General features: G+C 36.0%; 1 protein-coding gene across 1 annotated transcript in view; it reads right to left on the bottom strand.

The window, feature by feature from the left end:
- The window catches only part of LOC129726514 (nuclear cap-binding protein subunit 1), a 48416-nt gene extending 37149 nt beyond the window's left edge, over positions 1–11267 (bottom strand). Inside the window, exons 1-3 of the mRNA XM_055683326.1 lie at positions 11022–11267; positions 9541–10876; positions 9380–9483 (exon numbers count right to left, since the gene is read on the bottom strand). Coding sequence (XP_055539301.1) covers positions 9380–9483; positions 9541–10876; positions 11022–11067 — 1486 coding nt within the window. The 5' untranslated portion in view covers positions 11068–11267. The remainder of the gene's footprint in view (positions 1–9379; positions 9484–9540; positions 10877–11021) is intronic.
- Between the last annotated feature and the right edge of the window lie 1830 nt (positions 11268–13097).

Genomic DNA, 13097 nt, shown 5'->3' with positions numbered 1-13097 from the left:
TCAGATGAGCGGGCTAGTTAAGGGTTAACTGATGATTTATGATTGAACACGTGGTTTCAAAGTTCGGCTGCCCTACACGTTCCCATTGCATTTGATTATAATCGAACTTAAGCAACCGTTATGTATTAAATTGTTAATGTAACAACGAAAGTCTATTATCTCAAAGATTACATGACTTATTTGAACATAACTAGTGTCATACGAACGAGTCATCTCTCAAACTTACAAATAACAAATTTCATAACAATTTGATATGTGGCTAAAAAGTTATGGAAAGAAGAGAAATTCAAAGACTATTTAAAACTATACCTGCTTTGATCGATATATGTGGCCTCAACATAATTTAAATGTGGTGTCGTACTATTTGAACGTTCCAAGTTCATTGATTCCTTGCGGTTTGTTTGGAGTCTGCGAATGCACGACGAATCGGCCATAGGATATGATCAAAGTCAAATAACAAATCGTTTGAAATGATTGGTTTTATCGAAATGACAACATCCTCGTCTTTTGGCTTCTGTACATCGCCTTAATTCTGAATACATTCATATTGGGTGGTATTCTGTCATTATCAGCAGACTTTCTGGCATCAATCTGACACCGGAAATACCCATATTGGGAGATATTTTTGGTTGTTTTCCAGAAACTGAAAGTGGTCGTCTTCAAATTCAAAATAGTGTCCAGGGTCAATGTTTGGTTTCTATGCATCATCACGTTTACGGAAATATCCATATTGAGTATTATTCGGTCATTTCCGACTGTTGCCTATAAGTTGCCACTTAGCAATTAAAAATGGTGCCTGAGGTCAATTGTTAGCTCCTTGCATCATTCTGGTTCCAGAGATACTCATATTAGATAGTATTTGTTTATTTTAGGCTGTTTTTCACAAACCGGTAGTCGCCATCTTGGATTTCCAAATGGTATTTAGGATACTGGTTAAAGAAAAACTCATATTGGGTGATATTTGATCACTTTGGACTGTTTTCCAGAAGCCGAAAGTCGTCATTTTGGACTTTAAAATTGCCTGTGAAATCAATTTCTGTCATCTGGGCGTAATTCTTGTTCCGAAAACATTCATATTGAATGGTATTTGGTCATTTCCGGCTGTTTGCCAGACACCGGAAACCACCATCTTAAAATTCAAGATTGTGTCTGTGATCAATTTTTAGCTTCTGTGCATCTTTCTGGTTCCAGAAATACTAATATATAATGGGAATCGTCCATTTCAGGCTGTTTTCCAGAAACCGGAAGTTGCCATCTTACAATTCAAAATGTTGTCTGAAGTCGATTTGTGGCTCCAGTGCATAATTACGGTTCCGGAAATACCCATATTGGGTGGTATTTGGTCATTTGCCGCTGTTTTTCCGACACCGGAAGTCGCCATTTTGGATTTCATAATGGCATTTGGAGACAATTTCTGGATTTTGGTTAAAGAAAAACTCATATTGGGTGGTATTTGGTCATTTTCTGCTGTTTTCAGAAACCGGAAGTCGCCATCTTAGAATTTAAAATGCTATCTGTGGTCGATTTTAGCTCCTGTGTATTATTCTAGATCCGGATATTATTATATTGGGTGGAAATCGACCATTTTCGGCTGTTTTTCCAGAATCCGGAAGTTGCCATCTTACAATACAAAATGTTGTCTGAGGTCGATTATGGAACATATTTGCTACCACTAAAAACATTCACCTGCCAATATGGTTCCATTTAGTTGATTAGTTCGCGAGATGTGCAGAAATTTGTGAAGAAACATGTACTTCCAGAAGAGGGAGGGGCGTCAAACCATTATGGACATATTTGTTACCTCTAAAAACATTCACATACCAAATTTGGTTGTATTTTCTTGATTGGTTCTTGAGCTGTGCGAAATTTGTGTTTCATTTTCATGGGATCCCTCCCTTATAGAAGAGGGAGTTGGGTTTCAAACCATTATGTACATATTTGTTACCACTAAAACAATCAGGGGTAAGCGGGGTAAGACCGCCACCTTAAGCGATTTCGTTTATAGAAAAAAAAAATTCGGCTGCAATTTCATTTTTTCTTCGCTAAGAGGTTCTTTTATTCAATACCTGCATTCGAAAAATAAAGACTGAAATACTTATGCATATTTTCCAGCTTTTTTTTGAAAAGTCATTGAAAATGTGCAGATCTTTTTCATGCGGGGTAAGCCCGGTATAGTGTCTTTGGCAAAGTTGTAGATGGTATTTTTTTTTCTTTTTCAAAAAAATATACACTGTGAAAAATCTGAAAAAAAATCTAAGTTTTAACTTTGTTTTATTTTTTTATTATCCAATTTCAAAACAATGTTTAGGTAACTTATTGTGGTTTTCAAAATAAAAATATTTTTCATAATTTTTCAATATATTCAATTTATAATATACCTGTCTTAAAGCTTAAAATAAATACTCATTAATCCTGTCTGTATGATTTTTTTGAAGACTTATTATGTATAGAGTAACAAAAAAATAAAAATCTTAAAATTTATAAAAAAAATAACAATTGTAATTTTTTTATAAATTTTAAAATTTTTGTTTTTTTTTTTTTTTTTGAAGAACAAAATTACCAACGACTCTATACCAATCAAACAAACAGCCCAAAAAAAATTTTCTTTACAAAATGTGAGCTAATAATATTTCTATTACTCCACGATCCAACAACCATCAAATTTTAGCTACCTTTTGTAGATTTTGCAGGCTAAAACATGTTTTTTTAAACTTTTGAAAAATTTGATTTTTGGTTCTATTTTTTATCATTTCTTTCTTTCTGTGTATACTTTTTTCGGAAGGAGAAAACTACTATTTTTAACTTTGCCGGAGACGTCATACCGATCGAATAAACCGTCCTGGCTCTAAAATTATTTTTGTTCATTAATACCATTTTACACAAGATTACTTTTTTCAGAAATAAGTCTTGTTAAAAAAATATTACTAGAAAAGCTTCAACCAAATTGAAAATGGTCGATTAACATCGTTGTCTTATGTGGCTTGAAATTGCTTTACTGACCCTGTAAAGTTCCCTTTTGTAGTGTCGAGGCATTTGGGTCTTGAAGTAAAACAACAAACAGTTGTATACGTGGCGGCTTTACCCCCAGTGGAACATTTTCATATTCCACCGAAAAAGTAATCAAAATTACATGATTACTCACAACTTTCGATATTTACGAAAAAAGACAGGTTCAGGCAAGCGATTAAACGTATATTCACAAACAAAACAATAGATTTTTAGACAGAAAAACCTTAAGTCCCGTTGCCGCAAAACAATAGCGCATTGACTGGTTGCCAGCTAAAAGGTTGTTTTTGATTTTTTTTTTTTTTAAGGGGGGATTTGTTAGTAGCTTAAGTATTTATGATAAATATTAGTAAATAATGAGTATGTGTGTCCAATCACAAATGGTGACTTCTCAACACTGTTAGAAATTTGTAATTTTAATTGTTAGGATTTGTTTGCTTTCGCAGTTAAGACTTATCATTCGTAGGGATTTAAACCTACTTGTCAGAAAAGGGGAAGTAAACTTACAACTAACTTAATTGCTAACTTATTGGCTATAAAGAGAGCTTATCGTAGCAATTGAGGATTGCAACGATTTTTTTCGAAAATTGTTAATAATTTTATTTGACATAGCTTCTAATGGTTCAACACCAGTAAGTCTATGTAATTGGAGTGTACCAAACCAAGGAGGACGCTTCAAAATCATTTTCAGAATTTCATTCTGAATCCTTTGGAGCGTTTTCTTCCTTGTTGAACAGCAACTTGACCAGATCGGTACAGCATAAAGCATTGCTGGTCTAAAAATTTGTTTGTAAATCAAAAGTTTGTTCTTTAAACAAAGTTTAGAATTCCTGTTAATGAGAGGATATAAACATCTCGTATATTTGATGCACTTGGCTTGTATACTCTCAATGTGCTCTTTGAAAATAAGTTTTCTATCATAAATTAGTCCCAAGTACTTAACCTTGTCGGACCAACTTAAAATAACCCCATTCATCTTGACAACGTGATTATTGTTTGGCTTGAGGAAAGAAGCCCTAGGCTTATGCGGAAAAATTATCATTTGAGTTTTAGAAGCATTGGGAGAGATTTTCCACTTTTGCAAGTAGGAAGAAAAAATATCTAAACTTTTCTGCAATCGACTGCATATGACACGAAGACTTTTTCCTTTTACGGAAATGCTTGTGTCATCGCAGAACAATGACTTTGTGCATCCTGGAGGCAAATCAGGAAGATCTGAAGTGAATATGTTGTACAGGACTGGACCCAAGACTGAACCTTGAGGTACACCTGCTCTGACAGGAAATCTATCAGATTTTGAATTCTGATAGACAACCTGCAGAGTTCGATCAGTAAGATAATTTTTTAAAATTTTGATTAGGAAAATTGGAAAATTAAAAGTTTGCAATTTCGCAATCAAACCTTTATGCCAAACACTGTCGAATGCTTTTTCTATGTCTAAAAGAGCAGCTCCAGTGGAATAACCTTCAGATTTGTTAGCTCATATCATATTAGTAACTCTTAGCAATTGATGAGTTGTGGAATGCCCATGGCGAAATCCAAACTGTTCATTTGCAAAAATTGAATTTTCATTAATGTGTGACATCATTCTGTTAAGAATAATTCTCTCAAACAGTTTACTTATTGAAGAAAGCAAACTGATTGGTCGATAACTGGAAACTTCAGCTGGGTCCTTATCCGGTTTTAAAATTGGAGTAATTTTTGCATTTTTCCATAATTTGGGAAAATATGCAGTTTTGAAGCAGCAATTGAAAATGTTTACTAAAAATTCCATTGTGCTCTCAGGGAGATGTTTGATTAGTATATTAAAGATTCCATCGTCACCAGGTGCTTTCATATTTTTGAAATTTTTAATAATTGATTTAATCTCATGCAAGTTAGTTTCAATTATTTCTGCAGGTAAAAAATTCTGGGAAGAAATTAAATCAAATTGACGTGTGAGTTCATTTTCAATTGGACACACAAAATTCAAATTTGAGTTATGAACACTCTCAAACTGCTGAGCAAGTCTTTGAGCCTTTTGTTCATTGGATACAAGAAAACGTTCACCATCTTTTAAAACTGGAATAGGCTTTGAAGGTTTCTTAAGAATCTTCGACAGCTTCCAAAATGGTTTTGAATATGGTTTCAATTTTTCAACTTTAGTCTCAAAATTTTGATTTCTCAGAAGAGTAAATCTATGTTTAATCTCTTTCTGTAAATCTTTATAAATTGTTTTAAAAACAGGGTCACGAGAACGTTGATATTGACGTCTGCGGACATTTTTCAAACGAATTAGAAGTTGAAGATTTTCGTCAATTATTGATGAATCAAATTTCACTTGAGCCTTTGGAACAGAATAATTCCTGGCATCAACAATTGCACATTTTAATGCTTCCAAAGCGGAATCAATATTCACTTCGTTTTGCAAACCAAGCTCATTATTGAAATTTCTCTCAATATGAGTTTTGTAGCTTTCCCAATTAGCCTTGTTATAATTAAAAACAGAGCCCATAGGGTTTAAAACTGATTCATGTGATAAAGAAAAAGTTATTGGAAGATGGTCAGAATCAAAGTCAGCATGTGTGATCAAATCACTACATACGTGTCTTTGATCTGTTAGCACCAAATCAATTGTTGAAGGGTTTCTTACAGAAGAAAAGCATGTAGGACTATTCGGAAACAAAATAGAATAGTATCCTGAAGAACAATCATTGAATAAAATTTTGCCATTGGAATTATTTTGAGAATTATTCCATGAACGATGTTTAGCGTTAAAATCGCCGATTATGAAAAATTTCGAACGATTTCTGGTGAGTTTTTGTAAATCACCTTTAAAATAATTTTTGAGCTCGCGTGTGCATTGAAATGGTAAATATGCTGCGGCAATAAATAAAATCCCAAGTTCAGTTTGAACTTCAATTCCCAAAGTTTCAATAACTTTCGTCTCAAGATGGGGAAGAGCACGATGTTTGATTCGGCGATGAATAACAATTGCAACTCCACCGCCGGAACCCTGAATCCTATCATATCTATGAACCACGTAATTGGGATCATATTTTAATTTTATGTTAGGTTTCAAAAATGTTTCAGTAATAATTGCAATATGCACATTATTTACTGTTAAATTAAAAAGCTCATTCTCATTGGCCTTCAATGAGCGAGCATTCCAATTTAATATTTTAATTGTTTTATTTAAAATCATCGCTAAATTTTAAATTAGAAACAATTTTAATAGTAAAATTTGTGCCTATTTGAATGGCTTCAAACATTGATTTTGCCTGCAACATGGCGTTCATAAGATCGAACATTGCCTGTTGCAAAAAAGAAAGTTTTCCTGCCGTAATAGGCCCCAGGCAGTTGACATTAGAAAAAATATTTTCGGCAGCAATATTAGCTGGAGTAACAGGTGTACAATTATTTTCTAGCGTGTTTTGCTTACCCATATTAACGGTCATTTTCGAACTACCAACACTAGGCGGTATAATGTTCGAACTACCTGTAACCTGTGCATAAGTTAAACGGGTATGCAAAGGAGTAGGTAAACTATGCGTCACTGGTACGCTTGGAGAATTTTGTTTTGACGTTGGTTTTAATTGAGAAATTGAATTTTGTTTACCTTGCCTTGCCTTAACAATTGCTAAACGGACTGGGCATTGATAAAAATTTGACATATGGTTGCCGTTACAATTCGCACAGCGAAAATTTTTACTCTCTTTCACAGGACATGTGTCCTTTTTGTGAGAAGAGTCTCCACAATTAAGACATTTTTGGTCCATGTTACAGAATTTGGAACCATGGCCATAACGTTGGCAAGTACGGCATTGGGTGATATGCTTTTCACCTCCGCCATACTTCCTATAAGTTTCCCACTTTACACGCACATTATACAAAGCATGTGCTTTTTCAAAAAATTTTAAGTTGTTAACCTCATTGCGGTTAAAATGAATTAAATAATTAACAAGGGAAATTCCAGTTCTCTGACTGTTTTCGCCTCGTGATTTTTGTTTCATTAGAATTACTTGGGTAGGGGCTATGCCAAGTAATTCTGTTAAAGTAAGTTTGATCTCATCAACGGTTTGATCGTTGGTGAGACCTTTCAAGACAACCTTGAACGGCTTGGCGTTCTTGGTGTCATATGTAAAAAATTTGTACATCTTGTCAGTTAAATACTGAACAAGACGATCACGACCCTTTACTGAGTCGGCTAATAAGCGGCATTCACCTCTACGGCCAATTTGATAGGTAACTTTAACGTCAGAAACAAACGTTGAAAGTTCCTTTTTGAATATATTAAATTCAGAAGAAATAGTTACCACAATAGGTGGAACTTTCTCCTTTTTTAAAGATTTTATATTTTGTATAGTTTCATTATTAATAACTTCCATTTCACCAGCTTCTTGCTCAGGCAAAATATCAAAAGGATTATCACTACAGACACTCGATGTGTCAGAAAGAGATGCCTCTCTTTTCCTCCCCGCAGCGATGCGAGGTTTCTTTTTCCGTCCAGCCATTTCAGGTGATACGAAAAAAGTTAAAACAAATGTTAAATTCAAAAGTAGGTAGTCTTGAGAAAGACTGATGGGAAATAACTTTCAGGTAATCTTTAAAAGACACACTGACAAAACACAAACTTTGAAGCTATAGGCAGTCAAAGACCAGTCCACAAGCAACCGAAAAAACGTCTGATCTGTAGGACAGTTCAAGACGCACTGGTTGTTTTTGATTATTTCTGTGACCGTTCGCGCACTATCAAAACAGAAAGGGGTGCAAAATGTTATGTAATTATACTGTAAAAGACACGTTAAAGAAATTTTTCAATTATCATAAAACTTGGTAGTAAAACTACAGTGGGCGGTCTTACCCCGCTGGGCGGTCTTACCCTGTTTACCCCTACCTGCCAAATTTTGTTCCATTTGGTTGATTAGTTCTCGAGATGTGCACAAATTTGTGTTTCATCCATCTATTATGGAGATATTAATTACCCCTTAAAACATCCACATGCCAAATTCGGTTTCATTTGCTTGGTTTGTTCTTGAGTTGTGCAGAAATTTATGTTTCATTTGTATGGGACTCCTCCCTTCCAGAAGAGGGAGGGGTCTCAAACTATCATAGGAACCTTTATCGGCACCAAAAACCCCTACATGCAAATTTTCACGTCGATCGGTTCGGTAGTTTTCGGACCTATATGGATCAGACAGACTTGACTGCATTTTTATATGTAAAGATTACAACATCAATATTTTAGAACCTAAAGAGTGAATATACATTTATTGGATTGAAGCGTTCATGTAAATCTATTTTTACAAACAAAAAATTGAATGAGAAAGGCTGGGTCTGACCGCTAGGTGGATTAATTTAGGTTTTTCGACAACTCTTGCTTCCTGGTATCTCTCGTGCATCTGACAAGCCACACGGTTTGCTACGCCTAACGTGTTAGCGTAGGCCCGGTTCTTTTCATCCCTCATTTCTAGACACTCAGCATCAAACACCCCACTACGCGTGGTTCCTATTGCCATGCCTATCACGTCTCGCGCTGTTTCACTGACCGCGTCATGAATGTGCTTCCACTGCTCTTTCAGGTCAAAATTAATTCCTCTTCAATCGTTATTTGAATATGTTTGAATATATTTTTCGCTGTATGGACTGCTGGTATCTTTTGCAATATTGCTTTTACCCTTCTTTTTACGCTGACTGTTCTATTATACGTTCCTCCTGCCAATATTATCGCGAATTATAATTCCCTGGAGCAGTTTCAATGAAAGGTCCACCTTTTACTGGTTGTATTGTAAAAGGTTTATTTTTGTCAAGAGGAAGTCATCAAGGTATTATAGAATTCAAAAGGAAGTAAGTAGTTTAGTGGGGAGAGCCAGAGAACAAACCCGTGCTTAAGCTTATTGACAGCAAATGACCTAGATTCTATTAAGATTCAAACTCACAACCATCCCTTTCTCAAAACGAGCTCTGTAACCTCGCTGGCAAAACAAACGCATTGAGAAATAGAACAAGCTTTTTGCTATCATTAGAAAACGGTGCATTAGTAAACCCGAATTTGTTTTGGTTCATGAGATTTTTTTTCATTTTTTTTTTGCAAGCCAATCACGAGGAAAAAATATTCAGTCTTTCCTCGAAAACAAATTGCTGTAAAGTTTACATTAACATAATTTTACTCGCTATAAGTAAAGGAATCTCAAACCTATTTTTCCCTTACGATGATCTTATGTTTGAAGGCACCTGTCTGCTTGTAATTTAGCAATATTTTTAATCCATTAGTCTCTAGTGCACAAGTTGCATTATCGAAAACTGACTATTTGTCAAAAACCGCCAAAGAATTGTTGGATGTTTTGACTTTTCATACATTTCTATACTCAATATAAAAAGTTCAGCTACTCACCAGCTCCGTCCATCGTATATTTATATCTAGGAGTAGGCGGTTTCGGGATCAACTTCGCATAAGTCTCCGGCATCATTTCCTTGAAACGATCATGATACGAGAATCTAAAATAATTCCCCTATCAACTAATATCCAAAACAATTACCTACACACAAGCTCACCTCAAACATTTGAGCAACACTTCCTGAATAAACTTCGGTCTCGGATGTTCCATCTCCAGCAACAAACAGCTATCCCAATCATCCCAACTCCAACGGAACTGGAAGTTACTCAAGTGATACGAGAACCAATTAGCGAACCGATCGAAGCAACTAGTGTTCATCGAATCGATACGCATAAACAAAATTTCAGTTGCCTGAGCCAAAACCTGAGGCATTTTTGACGGCTGAAGTTTGCACAGTTCAATCAAAATCGATCCATAACAAATTTCCAAATAACGCGGCGTAGGCATATGGAACAGCTCGGCGAATATCACCTCCACGATGCAATACTCCAGAGGAATTTTATCCTTGTAGGCCAGATCCAACAAATGCGCCGCACAATCCTTGCGCTCCCAATGATGGGTCTCAATAATCGAATGCAAATGTTCTTCAATCAGAAAACGCTCGATCGAGTGAGCACCTGGAAGAATTGGTCCTGCCGGACAATCAGTGTAATCGAACATCCGATAGACGACCCACGGCATTGGATACTCGAACGAGTCCTGATGCGGAGGTGGATGAATTAGCGGCAAATTGTGCTGCAAAGCTTCACAAAGAACCGAGTCGAAGGCCAGATATGGTCGAGGAATGTGCTTCTCGGCCCAGTTATCTTGTCTCAGTTTTCGAATCTGTGCCCACAGACAATCCAGATACTCTTCCTGAGGATGCGGTGCATCTACTGACCATACTCTTAGTGCATTATGATGTTTCTTGGTTCGTTTGTTTAAAAATACTTCAATGCGTACCAGCAGATTCTCCAGAGCAGATTCTTTCTTCTCGTACAACTCTCGGCCCACCCATGGCAGGGTGGACAATACGGCAAAAACGTACCAATCTCGACGCACCTGCGGTACCGAATCTTCATTGGCAGCGTCTACCATATTATCCAGCAGTTGAAGTAAAGAATTCGTCGAAATAACATGGCAATTAACCAAGTCGGACAAGAAACGCAGCGCATACCGAGCGGCATCCCACTTACACTGTTTCAAGCTTTCCTTAAATGTCTTCACCATATGGTCAACAAACTCTCCGCCGAAGTTGTAGTTCTTGGCATTCATCAATCCCACCATCGTTGAGTAAATCGTACATTTCTCAGGCATCTTGATGGGACACTCGGACAAAATACGCAAAATCTTGTTGCGGAAATTACCCAAATCGGACTCAAGCACCGAAACCAACCCTTCCAGGTTGGATTCTAGCGAAGATGAACTGTTTTCGCCGACTCGCAATATCAGCGCCTCCAAACGTTCTTCCATCTCTTGGTTCTCCGAAACCCGGCGACGTTTACGGGAACGTTCTGCAATCGAAACGCATAGTTAATTATCATTCAATATTAGCATTCCAAATCGATACCGCTATGAGAATCAGAGCGAAACTCAGGATGCCCCCATTGGAGGTTGTGGTTATACATACTAAAAAGTTAGTCGCGAGCAAAAACTTACCACCGTAAAAATCGCCGTCATCTTCGTAAGCCCGGCGACGGTTCATGATGGAGCACTAGTAGAAAGTTCTTTTGTAAAACAAGCGGCACCGATTATACTTTTGTTCGCAGGATGAAAAAACAAAATTCAATTCGACCGATACGGCAATCAGCAACCTTTTTTTTCAGACGCTTCAGTTTCACTTGCAGTCAGCTCAGCACGTACAGCACGACCGGACCGATAGTCAGCTCGCAACGAAATGTCAAAAACAGAGATGCCAGATGTTTTTGAAAAATGTCTGCAACTGCTCGAGAAACCAGAAAAAACTGCTTGAAATTTGACAAAAACCTATTCGTGATTCGTAAAAAATTTCGCTCGCGCTGGTAAAAGTCTATAAAAATCTGCACACATTTCGAGAAAAACTTCGCAAATATAAGGAGACTCTGACAAAAATCCGCGGAAACAATGGAAAATCTGTGAATATCTGCAAATCAATAAAAATCGGCACACGGACTCTAAAAATCTGCGTTTTGCAGACAAATCTGCACATCTGGTATCCCTGGTCAAAAAGTGGTATAATTGTAGAATGGTTCATGCGATAACAGGCGCTCGATGCAGTTGGACACAGAGAAAAATGTCATGGTAGTTGTTTTTGCACTTGACTCAATTCGTCACGTCGCACTGCAAATTGAAGTGATTTAGTGTTGATTTCACAATGATTAACATTTTCCAACGAAATGATCTTGCGTTGAAATCTGTTCAATGAAAATCACCATCATATTATGATAAATATTTCTTGTATTTGCACCACTGTTTAAATCAATTGAATTACAGCTGCAATTCCAATTGACAAACGTCAAAAACTTGAAAGGAAACAAAAATAGTGCCGGTGGCGAAAGGCGCAAGTAGCACATTTTCCCCAGAGATTAACAATTTGTTTGAAAGTAAGTTTTATTGAATCTTTGATATTAAAATAACAATAAAACAACTCTTTTACAGATCCTGAAATCGATTGCACCGACACGATGGTAGAGATCATTTTGTAATCAAATTGAAAATATAAAATAAAATAAAATTGAAAAAGCTAAAATAAATAGCAATCAAAAGATTTATTGTGATTAGCTGATAATATCCAAATGACCGACATTCCTTATTTCAAACATAGGCATATCAAAAGAGATGAACATAACAACAGAAAATTAAGTGATTCATCGTTCTTTGCATTAACATGTTTCGAAAGATTTTCTTTTCACTTTGAAATGTTAGGCAAGTAGTGCGAATTCAACAGCAAATCACTTCACTTCGACGTGAATTTTTTTCATAGTGTACATTCACGACTACGAAACTCAAACAGATTTTAAAGGCTGCTCCCGAAAAAAATTTACGATGTATTTTGCGGTGAGAACAGTAAATGGACAATGTTTTTATTGTAACCATAAAAACATTGTATTTTTACTGTAAGCCTGCAAACGATTTTTGTCATAACCATGTCTTAACAACGTTTTTTATTGTTGAATTTTCCACCGACAATAACTTTATCATGAAGAACATTGTCAGTGACTTATGGGAAAAATTCCTGAAAAAATGCTGTTAAGATACATAACAACCCCCCTTTTTCATAGTAAAAATGGCTAAAACCATGTTTTTATTGTTCTAGGAAAAATTTATGTATTTACAATGAAAAACATAGTTAAATAATAGAATAACTATGTACAATTATCCTAACTTTTAAGGTTGTTTTGATGTTATTATTTCCGGGCTAACACTCACATAAACTCTCGCATAGGTTGTCAGGGTATGCGTGATGACAAAAGCAAGAATATTTCTATCCTTTACTCTCTTATGCGAAAAACTTAATAAATATCAGCAGCTTCGTAGTCCCGAATACGGAGATGTGGATACAGATGCGCAAGTAGGACTAACATAAATCTGAAAACATTTTTGTTGTTTGTTATCATGGTGCATGAAAAGTTGGATTTTATTATCAAAACTGTCGTTAGAAAAATTACGTGGTCATTGAAAGGGAAATGGAGGTTTGTCAAAAAAACACGAATGACCATAGAGAAAAGGGATTTATTTTAGCCTTATAAAAAAGAT

The sequence above is a fragment of the Wyeomyia smithii genome, chromosome 3 (genome assembly GCF_029784165.1).
Source record: "Wyeomyia smithii strain HCP4-BCI-WySm-NY-G18 chromosome 3, ASM2978416v1, whole genome shotgun sequence".
Taxonomy (NCBI): Eukaryota; Metazoa; Arthropoda; class Insecta; order Diptera; family Culicidae; genus Wyeomyia; species Wyeomyia smithii.
Note: the sequence above shows the minus strand (reverse complement) of the source record. Positions and strands in the feature narration are given on the sequence as shown.